The 22,788-nt window shown below is 37.7% G+C and overlaps 1 protein-coding gene across 1 annotated transcript in view; it reads right to left on the reverse strand.

Annotated features, from left to right (window-relative positions):
* Positions 1-8,742: 8,742 nt before the first annotated feature.
* The window catches only part of sipa1l1 (signal-induced proliferation-associated 1 like 1), a 123,156-nt gene continuing 109,110 nt past the window's right edge, over positions 8,743-22,788 (reverse strand). Inside the window, exons 16-22 of the mRNA XM_088925535.1 lie at positions 22,108-22,329; positions 21,296-21,458; positions 19,190-19,415; positions 18,059-18,205; positions 17,531-17,639; positions 15,061-15,139; positions 8,743-14,720 (exon numbers count right to left, since the gene is read on the reverse strand). Coding sequence (XP_088781661.1) covers positions 14,577-14,720; positions 15,061-15,139; positions 17,531-17,639; positions 18,059-18,205; positions 19,190-19,415; positions 21,296-21,458; positions 22,108-22,329 — 1,090 coding nt within the window. The 3' untranslated portion in view covers positions 8,743-14,576. The remainder of the gene's footprint in view (positions 14,721-15,060; positions 15,140-17,530; positions 17,640-18,058; positions 18,206-19,189; positions 19,416-21,295; positions 21,459-22,107; positions 22,330-22,788) is intronic.

Raw genomic sequence — 22,788 nt, forward strand, 5'->3', positions numbered from 1 at the left:
GGTCCTTCAGTCAGGTGGTGAATTTCCAGTACAAATTCAAATGAAGACTAAAGACCTTACAAAGCAAATCAGGGACAAATGTAGAAAGGGAAATCCCAATGGTGGAGCCTTGTTAGGGATGCCACAGTGAGGCCAATGGCCGCCCTGAAAGAGTTCTATGGCTGTGATGGGTCAACCATATCCCAGTCACTCCACAAAGTGGCCTGGATGGCAAAGTGGAAGACCCAGCTGAAGTATATTTAGCACATTCCAGAGATGAATATAGTTTAAATACCTACTGTAATACCTAGAGTTCATATTTACTGTAGCAAGCTGGTTTCAACGTTTTAAAGAGAGAGTCAGAGCAGCTACTTCCTTGCTGTTCAACAAGATTTGATAAATATTAGGTAAACATAAAACTAAATATGCCCGATGAACATAAATGTCTCATTTTGTAGCAACACTAATTTTATCACCTGTTGTACTGTACAGTAAAGTTGAACTGCGTTTCTTTTTAAATACTGTACCTACATAAAAATAAATACAGCCAAAAGAAAATAAGAAAGGGAGAGAGAACAAAGGGAGAAAGCCATCTGGTTGTCAGCAGTTTAATCATTCTTGACCCCCATCAAGATGATTTCTCCCAGAGTCTCAGCATTCATATCTAATATCATCACTGTGGCACATCATCTACAGGCATAACTTCAGTTGGCTTTAAGAACGAAAGTTTTAATATTCCAGGAATGTGCGTACAGCCTTCAATGTTAAGAGTCTGTGTCCTTCCAGTGGCAAAAAAAATAAAATTATATATAAGAAAACTGCACTTAAGCCAATATCAGAGGTAGTCCTAAACAACATCACCACCAGTCTTTAATCTTAGTATGCAGCTCCTGTTGAAGCCTGTCAATTTAGACTTGGCAAAACTGCACCAATAGCATTCTATCAATCAACTGCACTTGTAATTATGGGACAACGTAGTGTAATGATTTTTAAATTTCTTAATTTGTCTTTTTCCATTACAGAAATAAAATGACTATTATTAACGTGTGATGGTTGCAGTCAATCACTGCAACCAACCCAGGAAATATTTAGCAGTATATAATGGGTAAGGTACTATATAAACCAAGTGATATACAGTAGTATATAGATGAAATGTTGTGGGTGAGGCAGCTCATCTGAGTTACATTGAATAAAAATAGTATATAATCTAGGTATGAAATATATTTGGAAGACTACACACACCATAGAACAGACAAAGAATGACGCATGACTAAACTGGAAACTTGGAATGGCACTCCCCTCCATTCCCCACCCAAAGACACAAGTGAGAGATGACTCCATTTCCATTTGGTTGTTCTTCGTTTCCTCCAATACTGCATTGTGCTTTTGGATTCCCCAACCCTTGCGGGCTACAAGGATGAAGGCTCTTGAGGAGGGAGAAATCTTTTCTTTTTTTCTATTTATGCAGCTTGGACTTTATGTATGTCCACTAATGAGAGAGACAGAGAAATTAAATAGCAAAATAAAAGTTCTTTTTCATCCCATGCTGCTTCCACTGCATTATCCAAGAAATACTGTACAGTTAATGCAAAAGAGGTTTATCGTTCTGTAGGCAGTGGAATATGCCAAGTATACATTCCTGAATTGTGAAACAGTGGTACAGTGGTTAGCATTGGAGCCCTTGAGGGGAGAATGGACACAGCCAAAGGTGTTTCCATCAAGTACTGACTTAGGCTCTGAGCTTACAAAAATGGTAAATCCAATTTGTAAGCTTTCTTTGTAGATTGTGCTTACATTTAACTTGTAACCATCAATCTCAGAGAGATCACAGTTTAAAATAAAAAACGAAAAAATATAAATATACATTATTTCTACATCATTACAGTTTGATAATTGTAGCAGTGTAATAACTTACTGTATGCAAGGCACTGAATACAATATGAACACTGGATATTATTTACACATTTGATATTATCTAAGGAATACTAGTAAATCCCACCTGACATTTGAGGACAAACGTTCCTATAATAAACCTTGCAACAGTAATGGAGGAAAAAAACAACAACAAAAAGCTAGTGAATGTGTAGATATAGTGCAAAGGTTTGCATACATACATAATGACATAGTTTACATTGGCATATAGCGAATACAAAATGAATTTTTACTGCAGCTAATAAATCAGTAATCTCTCTTACATATAAGAGAAAATGGATAGCAGGCATCTCTTAAAACGACAGGACTGTAGATCAAGGCCGTCAAGCTAAGTATGGATCAATCTCTGAAAAGTATGTGGCGTTTGCACATACCACGATACTTTCACTGCAAAAGCTGTCCATTTAATGTATTTACTCCCATACGGTATTTGTGAGTTCAGCAGAGTGCATTATGAAGCAAAAATGGAGAAGTCAGCAAATTAAGCACCAAAGATAAAGGCTGTTAGAGATTAACTGCTATGTCTTAATGCACTAGGCGGCATGGCAGCCTCCCTGGGTAGCAGCCACTTGTGGAGAGACAAATGGAAATCTTTTCTTGGGCAAGGAGGAAGTGCTGCAGTGCAGCAGAATTCCTTAACCCTTTAATTCAGCCAAATAACCCACAGCCGTCTAGAGCATAAAAGAAGAAACTACCAAATCTGGAAACTATCATACTTCTTATTTTATCTCATCTCTCTGTTTCATTGACTTAGTGTCTCTTATTTTTATGGCTCACACCTATACGCAGACACACATATTGTGTCTATATGTATGTTTACTCTGTTCTGTCACAAAACAAAATAAGCAAATAAAAGGCAAGACTTCACATGAGTCAGTTTCTTACAGCCAAAGATCTTGCTGAGCAAGAGACAGTGTGAGAGACTATTGGTCCCGGACACTCTCAGGAAAACTTCAGAATTTCGGAATCGTACCACAAAAAGACCCCTTATTAGAATCAATATTTATTTAGTGCAACAGCCAATTTGTTCATCTGTACTGTTCCGTGGATATACAGTGCCCTCTAGACGTATTCATAGCCCTAATGAAACAGGAACAAATTAAAATCCCTATTTTGGTGTTTGGCCTCCTGTTTCCTTGAGACAGACATTCATTTGCAGCATTCATGCATAATCACATAGTCACTGAAGTTCCGAGGTGGAGGAAAACCAGGACTACAATCCCTTTGTTGCAGCTGTTTCTTAAGAATTTGACTGTACAAAATAGCAGCCGATAAAATATTCCTCGAGAACTTTCATTGAAATATAGGCGATTTTGTTGAGCCGCAGAGATGTGGAATTACTACAATAATAGATGCCGATTTCAAAACCCAAAGTAAAACATCTCTCCGTAGTCCTGGGATGGAGCACTTTATGTGGCTGCTGGTTCGAGGGTTTGAAAGCGCAAGCAAAACGGAATTCCCAGATTGGCTTTTCCTTCCTTGTTCAGTGAAGCGCTGCTTTTTGTAATCTAGTACAAATGTACATACCCAAGAATTTTGTGCAAGTCATTTAAGTCATTTAACCTTCTAACCTTTTAAAGAGCTGACTTCATTTTTAAGGATAGAAGCAAAAACAATTTTTCTGTATGAATGATTTAACATGATAGATGGATAGAATGACAATGTCAAATGATAGGTCATACTGCATTTATTCTACTGCTGTTGTTTAGCTAAAAAAGATTGAATGAGAAACGTTTACCTTTTGGTCTGAACAGAACAAATTGCAGTTTAGCTTTTGCATGTAATATAGTGCAAAACTAAGCAATTGCATTCTTTCAAACAATAGTCTCACAAACTTTGGATACATATCAGCCTATTCATCTGGCTCTGCTGTAATTGATAAGCACTAATGGACACAGACTGAGCCAAAGAAAATGCATTTACGGTCTGTCTTTGTAAACAGTAATGTATTCTCAAAGATGGGAGTAAATTGTAATAGCAAATCTAAGCTCTTCAAAATGGGGGATCAGAAACAGACAATGTTTAAAATATTTGTTTGAAATGTTTAAGTACCTTATTACACACTCAGTATTTAGGTTAATAAAGTGAGTGTAATACTGAATGATACCAGTAGGTGGCACGTGTACATTTTTGCACATATTGTTTGGTAGGCCTAAAGTGTATGTTCTTTAAATAAGGTTTGTGAGTTTGTTTTGGCTGCTCAGCTTGTCCAAGGAATGAAGTTAAGTTAGCAGCTCTTTACTCTTTACTTTCATATTTGTCACATTTAAAAAAAAGATCACTGGGTAAAGTAGTACTTGTCCAATATAAATTCTTTAATGTTATAAAGATCATCATGCTTCATCATATGTGAGGAATAATGAACTGCTTTACCCTGACAGAGCTTACACATTTCAAATCAGAACAGAAAAAATGCCATGTGATCAAAGAGCTGGCGAAAAGAGCCCACGAGCTTTAGGACTAGAGTCTGTGTTCATCACGAACTTCAAGACGTTATATTTAATGAGTCAGAACCTGCTACAGCTTAAGTGTGATGTGCTTCCCTCAGAAGTGGCCTTTTTTGTGTAATCTTTGGATTTCTCCTATGACGCTTTAGTGCCGCAGCTAATTAAAGGCAGCTCCATTCTGAGCTGCTGGGTCATTATCTTCATTTCTCCAGCTGCCTCCTCTACTAATCAGAGGAGGCTGCATGATTATGCCTCAGATGAGGGCTATGTTGCTAAGAAACAAGCTATAAATTTAGTGTGCATTCAAGAGCTCCAGCGTCTTCCCACTGTTCTCCTGTCTTTCTTTCTGCTTCCATATGGCTGTGGGTGTATAGTGCATTTAACACCTCTATGAGGTGCCCCATTGACCCCAGACCCATCAATAGAATCACACCTCCTTTAATGCCTATAGATTAACTCAGTGAACAGCTTCTTTAACTAGCTGCCAGGTCATTTTTAGATGCCACTACATTTAAATATAAAAACGTTCTTTTTGATTGAACAAGGAAAAGAGAAAACAAGTTACTGCAAAATTATCCATATAGTCATGTCCTGTTTGCCAAATGACCATTAATTGATCAATACACAGTAGAACAGCATGGAATGAGATGTTTGAGTGGCTGTTGACTCCACTGAACCAAACCACGGATGCAGGCTGGACAAGTGGGTCTTATGAATGTTCATGTTAAACAAACAAGGAACAGAGAACATAGGCGGAAATTACAAAGAGGTGCATGTAAGACTGAGAACAAGAGACACCTCTTTTCACAAGGGACAACATGAGTCCGAGCAACCAGACATTAAAGCTGACATGATGAGATCCTTCAGGAAACTCTTTTTTAATTGATACAAGGATTTCAATAACAGCAACTGATGAGTGGAATGACCTGTTTTCATCTTCGTATGTTCTCTAACTTGATCACCCATTCATGACAATAACCCTTAGAATTTGTGATGCTAGAGAAGCTCTATTAATTATTGGAAAACTGTTGTACTACTACTATATTTAATATAAATCGCCGGTAACCATATTTATCAAGCTTCTAAATTCTATATAACATGATAAGGCAGTTCTTTAAGACCAAAAAACAGAGAATAAAGAGAAATTGCAAAAAATAACCTTAGGAACATATTCACAAAAAACCTGAATATATTAAACAAAAATCTTCTTACTCAAAGACAAGAGACAACAATAACCTATGAAATCACAGTCCTTTAAAACTATAATCTACAGCAGCTACTGTAATCCATAGTTTGCATATTTCAATTACTATGCTACAATGCTGCAGTCTGCAGTTCTGTATTTTTATTTTTATATACCCTTAAATGTTTTCCCCACAATACATAACATTACGTGTAGTCTTTTGTCCCTGCCATCATCTTCAGATCTGTTAGCGATCAACCAGTCTCATGGGATCTGAGATACATTTTTACCAAAGCACAAGGCACAAGAGAAAAGCAGGGGAAAAGCTGTACCTATACACATTTAAATGATCTACCTGTGCTGTGATTTTCATGTGAATGATTAGAACAACACGTTGATATCATGAGTTGATAATGTGTGATGTCAAAACACATTGACGCATTTAGAAAGATTTTTTTTCCCACCTTGGACCTAGGATATTCATAAATTCAATTTTGTATCCTAAGAGCTATTCTGTTCAGTGGCAGAGATTCCCCTGTGATTAACAAAAAGCAAAATATAAAGGCTTGCAGGCATTTCTGTGGGTGCACTTTACTGTATCAAAAATATTATGCCAGTACCAGTACATACAGTAGCTGCTGTAGTTAGAACTAAAACTATTAAGTCCTTAGGCTCTATAGCCAACTAAGTACACACAACAGAATTTAATACTGTGATTTAAACCTTTGGTTCCGAGTAAAATGACAGAAAAAATATTATAATTATCCAGCAGATCCACAACAAAAGAGTATATTGTGCATTGATTTCATGAACTATAGAACACAGTCCGATTTATTCAGCACGCTGGCTTGAGATAATGCTTGTAATTTGTAGACAAACCAATGCAATTGAGTCTTAGCATTACACGCGTCCAGTGGGCTCCATCTGTCCAAGTTTAAGTCCATTAGCAATACCTACTTCATATGTAATGCCTCTATTTTGGTATGAAGAACCTCCCCATTTGAGTGATACTGGTATATTCAATGGTTTGATGTACAGCTCAAGTCAGCCTCATTATTCTTAAAGCTGACAATGTTAATTATCTTTATTGTTTACAATGCTCCACACGTACTGTAGGTCAGAGGCATTACAGGAAAAATGTGAAATGACATTTTTATAAAGTAAAGAGGAATTCATTAACCTCAGACTTGTTTCGTACAAATAACGGACTAAAACTAGGGCACAGCATACACAATATTCAGTGATCTGAAATAACCCAACATTCTGTGTCTGGAGAATGACGAGGACTGTTTAGAAGAATAATACTGTGGTGCAAAAGTAGAATCGACTGCAATTAGGTCAGAACCAATAAAATGTAGAAATGCCTTTTTGACTTGGTGAAGAACGCTTGCAAACTTTACCTCTCTTGTGAAACGCCATAATAATCTATTTGAGAGATCTATAAAGCGTTCTACGATTATGACGTTGAGATGAGACCATGTAAGAAAATGATCTTTTGGTATTTGAATTTGTATTAAAGTGCATCATTAGAAAAGAGCAGATTAAAATATTACACCCTTAGGATTTAGAAGTCAATTAAAAAAAGATGAGATGCTTACCTCTGAACGTGGACTGATTAATCAAATCATGAGCTTGACAGGAAGAAGAGATTTTCTGAGATGATGAACTTTCAGAGTTCAGGTACAGAAAATTCCTTTAACTTGAGGCAGAACTGGAATCCATCAACACTGAAGAGCTGATGAGGCAGGTTCTCTCACACAACATGAATAATAAAAATCCCCCATGCTCTCTGATAATATTGCACACTTTAAGCAACAATAGGCTAACAAACAAGAGTACTGCTTGTTAGCAAAGTTCTAATACAGGTTTAATTTTTATCCTTAAAAACCCACAAGATTCTCAGTTGTACCGCTAATGTTTTGCACTTATTACATTGACTTTTGAATGGACATTATACATTTCAGAAAGGAGGAGTTCAACAACAACTATCAAAAACTCTTCACTCTTTGCATTGACTCACTGTCAATTTCCTTGCCAGTTAATGAAAATGGCAAATTATATTGTAAACAAAAATTCAGTTTCTCCTTTGATTAACAGCTGTATTACAAATTAGAACTTAGCAACTGGTAGCATATAGAAGGCATTTCAGACCAGAGTAAGGTAAGGATATATACTTATCAAGATAATGTGAGATCTACAGAAAACAATGACAATATAAGGATTACAATTGTCTTGATGATAAAGTACAAGCTTCTTACATAGCTTGTACAAAACTAGCAAAAAGTGATATAGAAGAACTATATAAAAATCTAAAGAAATAAAGATCTTTAATAAAATAAAGATCACATACAGTACAAAGAAAAATAACCTTGAAAACTAAACACTGCACATTTAAAGATTTCAGATGCTTTGTACAAAACAGCAATCAAGACCTGAACTACAAGGAAGAAGAAGTGTTTTGTTCTTCTCTGTACTGATTGCTGACTGTAGATTGCATTTATCAGCTGACACCTGTAGAGCAATACTTAACCACCAGAACTAGAATGCAAAAATAAAGAGAAAAAAACTTCAAATTATTTCTGACTACAAGAAACAAACATCAATATAAAGAAGACAACAAAAGGTCAAACGTCTTGACAGATTAACCAGATTTTTGATAAATGTTCCTTGCACTATTACAGTGATTTGAGTACTACAGTATAATCAAAAACACACAAGAACGTTAGTCAGGCTCTCCTAATGGAACATAAATTAATTTATTGACCTTGTCAGCATCTGAAGAGCACTTTATCCAATACTGCTTGCAAAGATTTATAGATAACGCTGATCAGAAGCCCATAAAACGCCAAAAATTACAGCAGGTCATTTTTTTAAAGAAACTTTAATGCTGTGATCACTGCAAATTTATTTTTATTTAACCTCTACATTTTACAAAAGTCATAGAATATGTAAACAGTACTTTGTTAATTATACTCTTTAAGTGTGCATATAATTTGAATAAGATTTTAAGACATTTTCACTAGGAAAAAAAAAATCAGAAAATACCAAAGCATTTTAAAGGCAGCATGTATAGAAAACAAGCTTAGATTATGTCCACTGACTTTATGTTTATAAATATATACATTTCTGAAGCCACTTGGAGACCCACCATCAAGCTTCCATAAAGGGACAATGGAATAAAACCTAAAATAGCCAATGTGGTTCCACAAAAGTTTAGCTTTTAATAATCATTTGTACAAAACTGACAATGTGCAAAGAAAAGTAAAAACAGGAAAACATTCACATTTCTTTTTTTTAGCAATTTTGATTCTATTTCAACAGAAAGGCAGATCACCCTTGCAAATGCAACTGAACAAATCAACAGCTGAAAATCATGTAAGTTTTAGGTCTATTAAGAAATAACTCGATCACTAAAAACAGGAAAGCTCACTTCTTCAAAAGATGATTGCTTCTCATTGAAATAAAGTTGTAAGGTGCTTTGTCACATTTTACAAATGGCAATATGGAATATGAAAAAAAACAGTTCAACCTAATAATTCTTAATCTGGACAACAACCTTCAAAATGAAAGACCTGTGAAACTCCACGCTCCTAGAAGAGAAGTGTCAGTAGTCTGTAGACAAAATAACGGTCTTTAGCAGAGTTATGATTCCTAGAACAGAACCATTGCTCTAAGAAACTTTCATCACTCTTGGTCAACAATTATAGAAGTGAGAAGATTCCATACCATGGACATGTGGTTTTTATGAAACCTGAATTCCCCCCCACCCAAGTCATTTTCTGAAGATTACTTTTCATGTTTTTTTAAACATGAAAACATTCTTGGCAGAGCCTGTAGTACACACTGCAGTGCAAAATTCTGCAGTGCTGCCTAACTTCAGTGTCAGCCAGAGCCTGTATTGCAAGTACAGTAAGTGTCCTCAAAGTTTTTATAACAATACAATTATTCAGTAAATATATAGTTATTATGTATTTACTCAGTGAATGAAGCTATGATTTTTTTTAATAGGAAGTTTCACAAAATGTTATAAAATATGTGTGAACACAAATTCTTAACAGCATTTTCCCAGTGGAATAGTTTTCTAATATTAGTCCATTTTTATATTTTTAATTTACCAAACAATACTGCAAATTATTACCAATTTGTTATACTTGTGTCTTTAATCCATGTTGTAAATGTCTCGTTTTTTTTATTAGAATTAAAAAAACACACACATTGGCATTACAGGATAACAAACCCAGCTGAACAGTTGCCTACAGTATGTTGGGCTTATTAAAATGCTCTGCACTTGGCATTTCAATTCTTTATCTGCTTTTGGCTATCTTTACTCTCATATCAACAGAAATAATAGCAACCAATACAAAAACAAACCCACAAAACAGATCTTTTTGCAGTCTTGTTTTTCACTTGTGTGGGCTGAATGTGATTCATGACTACTGTTGAGCTGTGTGCTTATGTTATATTACAAGCATGGTTATATACAGTATAGCAGATATTTCTACATGAGCATTGCAGCAAAACAGCATACATTGGAGATAAGGTTATTTAAGGAGGCCTGCTGGGTCACCAGTTTAAACCACTAACAAATCCACAGTTGCAAAAAACTGAAATAAAGAAATAAATAGGGAATATCTATAGTTGGCTCCAAAGAACTAAAAACTAATTATTGAGATGACTTTTTGCCAATCTTCTCTCTGTTCTTACCCCAGTTACTCAAACCCCACATGGGATCTTTTACAAGTCTAGAAAAATGCCATCATCTTCTCCGCTTTACAAATGAACAGTTCTCTCCTCAGGGCCAGCAGCTTTATAGAGAAACAAACTAAGACTATTGTTCTTCTTTGCCCTCCAAACCCCAGCTGCTTTAAATGTCTTAAAGATGAACTGCTCTCTACATTCAGTACCTGATGACTGCTCCTTGAGTGCTTATTCAACGCAGCAGCTGGGGAAAGCAGTCTGGTGAAATGAATAAACTTGGTCAGTTGTGGCCACCATGACAGAACACTCCTGACACTTCTTGTCATTTCGGCAAAAGAATGGATTAAGTATCTTTTAAGAAGAATCAGAAAAGAAAAATAATTCCCAGTCCCAAACCTACTCTTTCTTCTACTACAACAATTATGTCTGTTTCAAGAACACCACCATTTTTAGATTCCCATCTCACAATTTCACTTTCAACAGCTTTCATCCTAAATGTTTAAAATTCAGCCTGGGATTATTTAAATTTTGGACCTTTTCCATTTCATATACTGGGATTAAATGTAAGAGGAAATGGAATTGTGTAATTCCTGACTTTTTTTCTAAAGAATATAGTATTTCAAGGAATACTTTGTAACAGGATATATCACAACCATTTACACTCTTAGGTCTGGATAACAAAAAATTCATTGACCTGCACATTCGAGGGCTGCCCAAGATAAGTAGAAAATAATGTCATGAGGGACAGATCCTTTTTTTTAATATTGCTTAAAGGTGTTGGATCCTGCCCTAACATTGTCTGTGGGCTGAGAATATAAAGAAGGTGTTCTTTTAACAGTGTTGGCAAATTATTTAAAATCAATTAAATAGTAACAGACAAAAAAATGATTTCTTTGAATTATCAAGGTGTGTTTAAAAAGAAAGCAAGACAATGCAGGTTAAAAGACAAGACAGAAACACCTCTAAATGTTAGAGTGCATAAATTGATCAAACATGCCTTGAAATTCAAATTGAGGGACAGGCCTTTATTCCCCTGCCTGTGGTCCACAGTATAAATGAAATGAAAGCACCCCCTGTGGAAGAGTTTACAGTACATTAGTATCTAGAGTCATGATGATTGCTTTTTTCACAAGGTGCAGATTCACAGGACTGAAGGCACAACCTAAGAAGAAAATCACCTGACTTAATGCCACACAAATATTTTTCCTCATTTTCGATTCATGTGACTCCAGTCACCACAGTTTGAATGAATAAGTGATGAAAGCACTTCAGTTCCGATATATTGGTGACAATTTTGGTGAGATATTAGAGTTACAAGTGAAGTTTTCAGAGTGCCACAGAGTTTGTGCGGTAGTCTTATGACAACCAATGACCAGGACAAGCCAAGTCCCATCATAATGAACTTCTTCCTTACTTAACTTTAGAATGTCTATTCTAATGACCACGGAGAACAAAAAAATATAGATTTTTTTCATTTGATTTAATCAAATGTATCAATTTTTGTTACGTAGCCCCCTCCCCCAATTTTGGAATCTCCAGCTGTTAATCAACCACGCTTCCTCCTTCAACAAGGCACAGGAGGGATGAAAACGTGTGGCTCCCCCGATGTGTACACTCTCAGGACACCCTGCCAGCCTCCACCCCTCTGTGGCAAAGTCGCCATTGAACAGAGGAGCTGCAGGTCTCTCCAGGAACACTGCTAGATCCCACACACCTGGAGAGCCACAGGAGCTGCTGCAACACAATACTGCAGCCAATGGAAATGGAAAATGGTTCAGGCCAGTTGTGCCCTACCACAAAGGAAATCCCAGTCACAACTGGCTAAAGACAAAGCTCAGACAGTGACTTACGGAATAGGAACCAATTTTTACGTTATGAGAAAGTGCTGTTACAGGCTTAGATGTCAGGAACCCTCTGAAAAACAACATAACTCAGTTGGACTCCACACAACAAAATATAATATTATCTGTCTCTCTGACCCACGTGACCTTTTGAAGTGTTTCATCAGTTCTGCCTAGAGACAACTGTATTTCCTATCACAACCCTAAACAGAAAACTACAAGGTGACACATCCACACTCCTGTGAAGCATATCCAGCTCACGATCTCCAGAAAGGAGACATTTGCCACTTAAAGCGGTAAAGAACTTTGGCGGAGATTATTATGAATGGGAAAATAAAGCTTCAACTTTTGCCTTCATCTTAAAAGCACTCAATGTTTTTATCATGTCACATGAAATAAAATCAAACTGCAGTGATATCAGACTTCTTGTAACAACAGCTGTTCCGAGAATGTCAATATATGATTACGAGCTGAGACAAAACAAGGATATCCTTTAGTGCTATCAACCTTGCAAGGATCAGATTTCTCTGTGGATTTAAAAGATATTCAATTTAGATATTTTTTTAACCATTTTGACTTTTATAGAGCACAGTACATCATTTTTATGTCAATAGATGGTGCATCCGTTTTAACATCTTAAGACAGGAATTGCACAACTACAAATATTGCAAACATACTAAAAACATTTTTTGATAATAAGATCCATTTAGATTATACCAATGATCCATCTAAAATCACTTTTCTTTTATTTTAGACATTATTTGAAACTTTACATGTTAGAACCAGATATCTTTTTTGTTTAGAATACAAAAAATACATTTGAAAATGATAAGTTCCATAACTAGCTTATCCATATACTGTATTAAAAGTCAAATATCAACATTCGTTACTGAAGTACTGACAAAGGACACTTTCAATTCATTACCTCCTTCAGAATGATACCACAGACCACTGAGATGCGCTGGCACAGTTTCTTTCACGTACTACTGAAAAACAGATGTAAAACTAGAGCAACCTGTTGGCATAAAATAGTCCTATAACTGTAAAGTAACCCCCTCTCAAGAAAAAGAAAATGATAACAAGAAGCTCCTCTGCTATTGCTTTTTAAGATTTAAATCACCATTACAATTTAATTACCAATTATAGCCTTGATTAGCATCATCATCATTTTACTATATGGCACCCAAAGCAATATCTTTTTGCACAACAAAATGCAATAATGTGAACTGGAACGTTTTTGTTGTTTATGTGACATGAGAAGCTGGAGAGCAATGCAGAACTGTACAGCTGGAATGTACAGCAGGAATGCACCCAAAAAAACTTTGAAGTCAAACATATCACTAAAAACAGCTGCAGTCTAAGCCAATGGGGCATTGCACTGGCCACGTCACACCTCAATGTACTGAGGCCAAGAAAGCCTTAACATGTTGCCCAAAACTGCAGAGGGCATTAGATATTCTCCTTTTATCTTTCCTAAAAAATTCTGAATGTCATAGCAGCTTTTTCTGCCTGCATCATCAGACATGTATCAAGAAATAAATTGCTCTAATCATGTGTTTAAGAACACCATCAACAAAAAAGAAAAAAATATACAAAAATATTCCCTCCTGTTGTACTATTAAAAACACAAGACCCTGTGGCTGCCAGCAACAAGTCCTCTGAGCTTGCACGACATTCTACAATGACCCGTGTCTGGAAGCTGGAAAACATCTGGTCATTTTTCTTCACACTGAAATGATTGTAGCAGGACGTAAAAAAGCAACCAGGCAACGTTTGCATGTCATTTTGTCATGTTTGAGGTTTTCTCTGTCTTCTTGCAATCTCATTGGCTGAAAGACTTTATGCCATTTTTAGAAAGGGTTTAGGGGATCCTAAACTCCACGTTGACAGAGAAAAGGCAGCTCCCACAGTGAGAGAGCTTGATATAAGCTGTCCCAAGGAACAGTTTATCTTCCAGATGTGCTGCTGATAAGAATGAAGGAAAACACAGTAGTAGGTTTGCCAACAAAAACAACTTTGAACTTTATGATGAACGGAAGAGTGAACAATCCAGCTTTTGAGGAATTACCAGTGGGATACTTCCATAACAGTTTTGTGAACCAATTTGTATGTAATTTACCATTCATTCCTGTAATGATCAGGTGCAAAATAAAAGGAGAACTTACTGAGCAGTCTTGAAAAAAAACCTTCTGGTTAAAGGTTTATATTGTAAATAACAGAGACAATCTTCAGAGTTTGCGGCCTTTCACATTCAGCTATTTTCCATTTGGAAACAAGTAATAGGCCTCAAAAGAACCTTTTCTAAATTATTTTTTAAGTCATACCATAAATCTACATACATTAGTGCCTCACATTAAGAGGCCTTAGCTCTCTTTCCAACTTCCCCTCATGCCCAGGGGTCTTCCTCTACATCTCTGGAAGCCACAGGACATTTCCTTCACACCCAGCCCTCACTGACAGCGCCTCTGTTCTCCCTCGGTCTGTTTGATCCACAGCTCAGTTCATGTCGATGGTGTTAAAAACCCACTCAGTGAATTTCTTCAGTTTGGCCGAAGCATTCTGAGACTCCTCCTGTAGCCTCTGGTTGTCCTCGCGGAGGCTCTGGACCTGGGCTTGCAAAAGCGCTTTGTCATCTTTTTCCTGTGTCAAAATACAGAAACCCCCTGGGTCAGCCTTACTGTGTCTCTGCTTGGTCAATCTCCCAAAAATCATCACAGTTCTTCTGAGACCCTAAGGCCCTTTCCCTCCATGCCACAATAGCACTGTAACACAACCAATGGATTTCAGTGAATAGACTGGATCTCTATAATAATTCAGCTAATTATTAATAAAGGTGGCAATCCACCCAGACCAGAGCACAAAAATTTAATTTAACTGAGAAGAGCAAAGAATGCTAAACAACAGTCCTGAAAAAGCCTGAAATTCTGCCAAAACTGTAATAACTCCGGTGGTCAAATGTGAGCACAGCGGGTCTTTGTACCTTTTTTAAATCTTCCTGAAGCAGTTTGACCATGGCTTCCAGCTGACTCACTTTCCCAGCGAGGCTGGAAGGAATTTCACTGCAAGTAAAGAAAACAAAGAATCTGGATGTTATGAAACCATGAATAATCAAAGAAAGGGCTCAACAAAGAATAGGCCGAACTGTACAGCGCTGGCTTTCTCACACTCCTTTGAGAAGGTATATCAGCTCTACCCTGGAGGGAACAGTCTTCGCATTTCAAAGGCCATTCTGCTGGCCAGTAGCAAATTATACAGGTTTGCTGCGGAAAAGACCAAGCTAACGTCTTGCCAAATGTGAAGTTCGTATGATATATGCTAATCTACAAAACACTGCATGAGCCAAAAACAAGCTTATTACAGAGGTTTCATTTTTTGTGCACATACAGTAATGCAAGTGAACCCTCTGAAACAGCAAGTTAGACGTAACCTAACGTGCAGGCCACTTTCCAGCAGTTTTAGTGGAAAGTTTTGAATGCTGTTGACTACTTGCCATAGAAATATATAGTAAATTACAATCATACTTAATTATATTTGGAAAATAAGAAAAAAACTGGTCTCTGGGGATAGAAAAAGTCACATAATAATGTACCCATCACTTCTTGCTATTTGTAAGGTATAAAGAAGTACAATAATTTATTTTTTAGAACTAATTATACTGGTGTTACACCCTTTAGTTGGGAATCCCATTACTTTTGACACACCAATTTTTATAGGAGAAAAATATTAAAATTATGAGGTGGAGAATAGATTTAGACTTTACAGTCCCATAAATATATATACATAATTTCTAGTCTTTGCATGAACAGCCATTTTATATATATATAACCAGTATAACCATTTTCTGATATTGGTATTTTGACACTATCTCACTAATACTTACAGTATATTACAAATATGCTCTTTTTGTTGAACTAGCTGTCAGGATGTTTCACTGATGTATGCAGTATGCTTTCAAAATGCCAACGAAAAGTGGCAAAGCTTTTGTTTCCATCGGCAGGCAATATCCTTCACACAGAATTAACAGGACCTTCACTCTCATACAAACCAGCCCACAGAAGATCTGGCCCATGAGGAACACCCACAATCAGATCTGCATTCCTCTTATCCTCCCCTTCTACCCTAACATCCTTTCTATTCCCAAGGACAAAAAAAAACTCCTCTGTTTTACAGAATGACTCTTCAAATAGAACCTTGTATACAGACCCACTAATCTTCTCATGCTTCATCCACCTAATCTAAACAGCCTTCATGTCCACAGTTCACTTAACTCTCCAAGGACAGGCATCCTCACCAGGCACTTCTGGCTATAACAGAAGTCAACCTACATCACCTGCAAAGACATATTCACACATATGCACGGCCACTCTGGCCATCTCAAGATCCAGAGTGCTTGTCCATTAATCTACTTTATTGCATCTCCTGTAGAAAGTGCCCTTTCACAATGGAGAACCTGTAAGAAGACTGACCAAGCATTTCAATAAAAATTCAGGGAATGTCAGAGCAGTGAGGATCAAAAATCTCTCTAAGCCGATAACCTTTCCAGACAATGATTAAACTGACCTTTTACAGGATTCTACTAGAAAGACATCGTAAATTGAACCTTGGCTCACATTCCCCTAGCACTCAATCAGCAAGTAATTTATTTCTAAATCTCTCCATTCATTTACACACTGCTGTCTCTCCTGGAATTCATCACTCAGGTTTCCACCTTCTTAGCTCCATTTTCACTTTCGTTTTTCCCTGATCATAAACAAGCCCTGTGTCTTGTATTTCTGCTCTCTTCCTCTCTCCTCCACAAACAAGGATACGCTACATGCCCTTCTTTTTTCTTTTCAGGGTTAAAATAACCTCTACTTGTCCATCATAACTTTGACTTGTAATGACACATGTCATCATCTCAAGGACTTGATTCTAGAAATATATGTCTGCTCATGCTTTCTGACCTAGTATTCATCCACACCTTGAGTGAAACGTTATTTGTATTACACTGAATCTGACCTAGCTTCATCTAGGACTCATGCATCTAAACTTACACAGATAGGCTAAAAGAAAGTGACTCTATTTAACCTTGATCAGAAAAGACCGCAGGAAGATGGTTAGGTGCTACTTCACAGTCAAAAACTAATCAATGACTCAGAGTCGCAGATACACTGAGGCCTGACAACAGGCCATTGCCATGCAAAAGTTCATGGGTGTCTCAACAAAACTATTGGGCCATGCTGTTGTAAACAAATCGCTGGGATTCTTCACAAAGTAGTTGGATGAGGGTTAGCTACTACAGCACCAGCAAAACAAGTCAAATGAACCAAGCAACCCCCTCTTGCCATTTACAGGTATATAATTCATATGCATTTAATATAACAGGTAAAAACAGCTCTCCTCAGACCTGAGAAACAGAGTCCTATTCAAAGCCGTGAACCTACCATGAAAGAGTTAAAGGGAATATTTACCTGGGGGAATGTCTAGACTGAGGCTGAGGATCTGGCTGCTGAGGGCTGGACGCAGCACTCTCAGGTCTGTGGTTTACTTCTTTAGCAGCAAATAATGAGGCTCGCTGGTCTGGGGGAGAAAGAAACATGTCAATTTCAACCCTAAAAAGCAGCAGCAGGGAGGACTTTTTTTGCATTTGCTTTGTTACTTCACCATTTGCATCTAAATGAAAAGATGAATACTGATCCATTCAGCTTCTAGCAGTAATTCATAAGAATTTCTGAGTAAATACTTTTTAAAAAGTAAACAGATGTCTTGTTTTGAGGTCCGCTGCTGTGAGGATATTCTTGCAAAACATAAATCAAACGTTTCTTGAACTCAGGCTGCGATTTACCAGAACTGAGCTTTTTAAAAATGGCAGTGCTTGACAATTCAGTACCTGTGGAAAACTATTCAACAGCACTGCAATAACACGTGCATCTGCAACTACAGCACAAGGGAGGTTTCTGTAGTTTGGGATTTTTTTTTTGTTCTTATGATCTCCTTACCTTCAAAAGCTTTTGCAGCATCAACCAGGTGCGACCAGTCAAGGCCAGTATCGGTGTCTGGCAGGGGCATGAGGCAGGGGTCCTGCAGGGGCTGCCTTCTCCGGTCATGCAGCTCTGACAGAGAGGTGTCCGAGGCAGAAAGGTCTCCTGAAGACAGCATGACATCAAAGCCACTCATCACAAGCAAGCAAAGCCCATGTCAGTCCCATACGTAACATACTGTATTACTTCAATCACATTACATCTTACAGTGACTTTGTGGACCCGGGTTTTAAGTAATTTAGCCTAAATAGCCTAAACAAGTAAAGGTTTATTCCATGCTGAAAAGAGAAGAAAGGAAACACAACGTTTTTGGCTGTGGAGCCTTCTTCTTCACACCTGAGGGAGGCTCTACAGCCGAAATGTTGTGTTTCTTTTCTTCTCTTTTCAGCATGGAATAATGGAATAAACCTGTACTTGTTCCTTTGCAGCTTACACATGCTGACACAGCTACCTATTTGAACTTAATCAAGTCAGCCAAGTCAATTCCATATGTTTCAGTGCGTAAAATTGTTCTGGTCAGAGTTCTAGTCTCTTTTCCACACTAAAGAGCCGATATGTTTGAAATGGCCCATGTGTGTCAAATGTGAATATTTGAATACACTGACTTTCATTCTAACTCATTCTCCACCGACTTAACTGTCCTGATTAAAGAGTCATCAAAACATATTGTAGATTTTTTCAAGGTCTGTTCAGGTTCAGGATATAAAACCATCACTTAAGATTTGGAAGGATTAAAAGTGATCTCTCCATGAACTGGATATTATATCACTGCACTGGCCAGTCAACAATAAAAGTGTGCTGGAACACGTGGAGCTTTTTTTCTAACCAGTAACCAATATTTTTAGTTACTGGGACCAAAAATGACCATTGGGATTATTTTGTTGGAGAAGTACTAGTTTCAGCACTTTAATATCACAATGCCAAGAAAATAAAAAGTGACCCACTTGATGGAGATACTGAATGCATGTAAAGGTATGACTATTTTCCTTAATCAGCAATACGTTACAATAGCTATTACAGGCAAGCCTCAACATAACAGAGGGAAAACAATTGCATTTTACAGATTTGTGTCCAGACCGGGGCATTTACCATGCAAAGACTTCACCCCCAGGGTGTATGAGGGGCGTCGGAGGGGCATATTTCTGGTGGTGGGGGAGCGGGGAACTGTGGAGCAGCTGAAGAGCACATCATTGGGCAGCACCTGCTCCAGCAGGGAGCCCCCGAAAGTGGGGTCCCTCTGACCACTGTAGATGCTCTCGTCAGACAGGGTCCTGTGGATCGATCGCCTGCAGGAAGGCGTGCTGGGAAATGACGGCTGGAGAGGAGCAGGAAAAGCTAAATGTAACATGCTGCAAAATAAACTACAGAAATATTTGCTAGTACCTCAGAAAATGCCACAAGGTCAGACAGCATAACTAGTGCATAAATCATTAGAACATGGGCCACTGGTGATCTATTCTTCATGTATCCATCCTGAATGATTATCTGCTGAGATCAGGACAAGAGTTTGTCACATGTTAAAAATGTAAAACTAAAGGCCATGGTAGCAGCACAAAACGGCAAACGTTTACACAAAAACAAACCGATTATGTTTTACTCCAACACATTGAAGGTACTGCGCATTTAATTTCAACACTACATTGGTTTTGTTGACTACTTCAAGCTCTTTCTTCACTTTGACTAACCAAATACTAGGTTCTTTCTTTAAATTTACTAAACCTTTCCAATTTTTTTTATAAAAAAAGCAGTTTGTAGTTGTTCACTGCAGTACAATTATTCAGCACAGCTGGAGTCCTATGCAGATGTCTTCTTCAAAGTGCTTAAGGACAGGTCTATATTAAGATCGGCAGACTGCATTCTTACAGGAATGGTAACAGCTAGGCACATTTCTATTTGACTACCATGTATAAAATGTCATTATGAAAAGCTGTCCTTTTAAATTGCCATTTAAAACTCTTAATTAACAAGCAGTTCATCTACAAAATATATTCGCATGTTAAATTTAGTTGGACATATTTGATTGCATTAAGACTTGCAAATTATATTCCGAAAACACTCTATTTAATAACCACTTCCTTTTTTATTAAGGGAACAAAGAATGTCAAATGTCTTCCATTCTGGCTAAATAAACATCTTTTACTTATTTTTAAGATTCTAATAATGTAAAAAGAAACTAGGCAGAACTTTCAAACCATGCTTGGAACAGTTAACATGTACTGTAAAAGACGGCTTTAGGAGAATGTTTTGTTTTTCTTACACTAAATTGCATGACTTTTTCTCAAATTTAAATGTCTAAAAGAAGCAAGCAAATTTACAAGCAAGTCTGATGATGGGACATGAGGTATGGCTTAAATCTGTCATGTCACTCTTTCACCTAAGCTCTGACCCACTGAGGTCAGAAGTGAAGCTGATAACTGTGCGCATAAGAGAATCTTTTCTCGCACCGCACTGTTTTGGAGCTGGTCTTTTCACACACTGTATTGACATTTCCAGATTTTTTTTTACTCAGGAAACGAAAGTACGTTTTTATCATTTGAACACTGCGACCAGTTACAACACAAATTTCAACAGTAAAGGAGCTTCTTACCTACCGGTAACAGTATACTGCTTCCCATTTTCTAAAAAGAAAATCTGTAATATGATAATCACTCATTTCTAACTGTATTGTTTGACCATTTAAATCTGATGCATTTTTAAATTCATTTCTTTGGAATGAACTTGCTGGATGCTAAATTGCCATTGTAATTAAACATCAGAGGCATGTGAAGCAAAATTAACAGTTGGATTGTTTTCTAATTGTTTGGCTTTGTAAATATCAAAGCCCATGCAGTTTGATTTTATGCAACAGGTCAAAGACGCAGTCATAACTCCGTTCTCCGAGGGAGTCTATCCAGAAGGATTTCTAGGGCTCTATTATCAACAGCTGCAGACCTTTGAAAAGGGCTAAACTGCTCCAATTAAACTAAAGATCAGCAACATAATGCATATGAAAGTAGAGATGGAATGAAAGCCTGCAGACACTGTGGCCCTCCAGGACTGGCACTCTGTGCAACTGCTACAGGCCTAAATTCAGTAATGCACAGCAGAATGGCAGGTGAATGCCCTAGCATGTTCACACAGAAATTCCCCCCCTATTGATTGAAGTCGTTCAGTAATTGGAGGACCCCTGAAACTGCGAAGTACCGAAGGACGTACCTTGTGCTGCTCATCTCTGCAAGGGGGTGGGCTGTCCAGGGTGATCAGTTTCTTCAGATCCTCCTCCATTGTGGATTTGGTCAAGCGCTGTGGGGAATGCAGGTCCCTCATAGACGGGCGCATTTGGGGCATGCCAGCCTCCAGACCATCACTTTGGTGTCGCCTGCAGCACCGCACATTTCTTTTTATCATTTAAGCACGTTTCGCACAGAACGTGGAATCAAAGTTAGAAGAATTTCATCACACAAAGAAGGGATAATACAAAAAGATCAATTAACTCCAACGGGCTAATATAAAATGTAGACATTTAAATGTTGCTAGCAACAATGGGATACACACAGCTGGATCTGCAGCTTGGTGCATCATATGTAGGCATTTTAAAAATCTTAGAAAGTGGAAAAGATATCAAGTCTGGAGTCTGGACCTCATTCCAGTCAACAAAGTAAAAAAGATCTTCCTTGCAATACTTTATATATCCACAAGGTGGAGCTTGTGCACATGCAATGGAGAAAAGAGCTCAGAAAGATGTTCTGTAAATTCTGACATAAATAATGACAAAAGTATATGTGGAGTATAGAGAAGTGCTTAACGTGTTCAATATTAGGCAAAATCCAATACATTAATCTAAAGTCAATTCAAAGCTCTCCTGAAAATACAGAACAAATAGTACACATCATGGATTCTACATTATGAAATATCCCTCAAATAATGTTTCACAAAGAAACATATTTGGCATTTTACAACAGTGCATTCCTTTTCCACGGGTTGATTCACACTGATATATTAACAACAACAACAAAAAAGGAGCTTACTTTCTTGTGTCCCCAAAGCCCACGGAGTTGATGGTGCCCCCTGGCTTCCTCCAGCCAATCAGGTACTTGCTGGTGGCGCCCTGACGGGGGTAGAAGGTCTTGGGTCCGGGCGACAGGGAGGACTGGGAGGAGGGGGAGGTGGCAGGAATGGACTCCTCTCGCGGGGAGCTGCGGCTGGAGCCCAGGATCACAGGGCTGCCCGAGTGCCGCGAGCTCAGAGTGCTGAGACCGGGGAGAGACAGAACACGCTCTGAAGTTAAACATTAGCCCTTATTGAGAACATCCTGTTGTGAGCAGCTTAATAGTATTTTTTAAACACCAGGAACTGCTTTTTTGTGGTACAACTGTTATCTTAACAACGTTCTCAAACTCAATTCCTGCAGAGTTTAGTGTCTACTGGCTTCTGTTCCACCCACGTTCTCAGTTAGATAGCTGGCCTAATTATTTAATTAGCTGCATAACCATGATACTCCTTACAAGGCTCTGAGGTGATTTATAGGTAAATGTTACTTGAATTAAGTGAATGTCTTGTGTAATCAACTGTAAAAGACCTTACAAAAGAAAAGATATAGTGTACTATACAGTATATGACTACATTTGAAACTAATTTGGTTAATTGTTTGACTAGTCTGGTTAGAACAAAAACCAAAATAAACAACATCTTACAGGAACCCCTGTTCT

Source organism: Atractosteus spatula, chromosome 9, assembly GCF_055471065.1.
Source record: "Atractosteus spatula isolate fAtrSpa1 chromosome 9, fAtrSpa1.hap1, whole genome shotgun sequence".
In the NCBI taxonomy this organism is placed as follows: Eukaryota; Metazoa; Chordata; class Actinopteri; order Semionotiformes; family Lepisosteidae; genus Atractosteus; species Atractosteus spatula.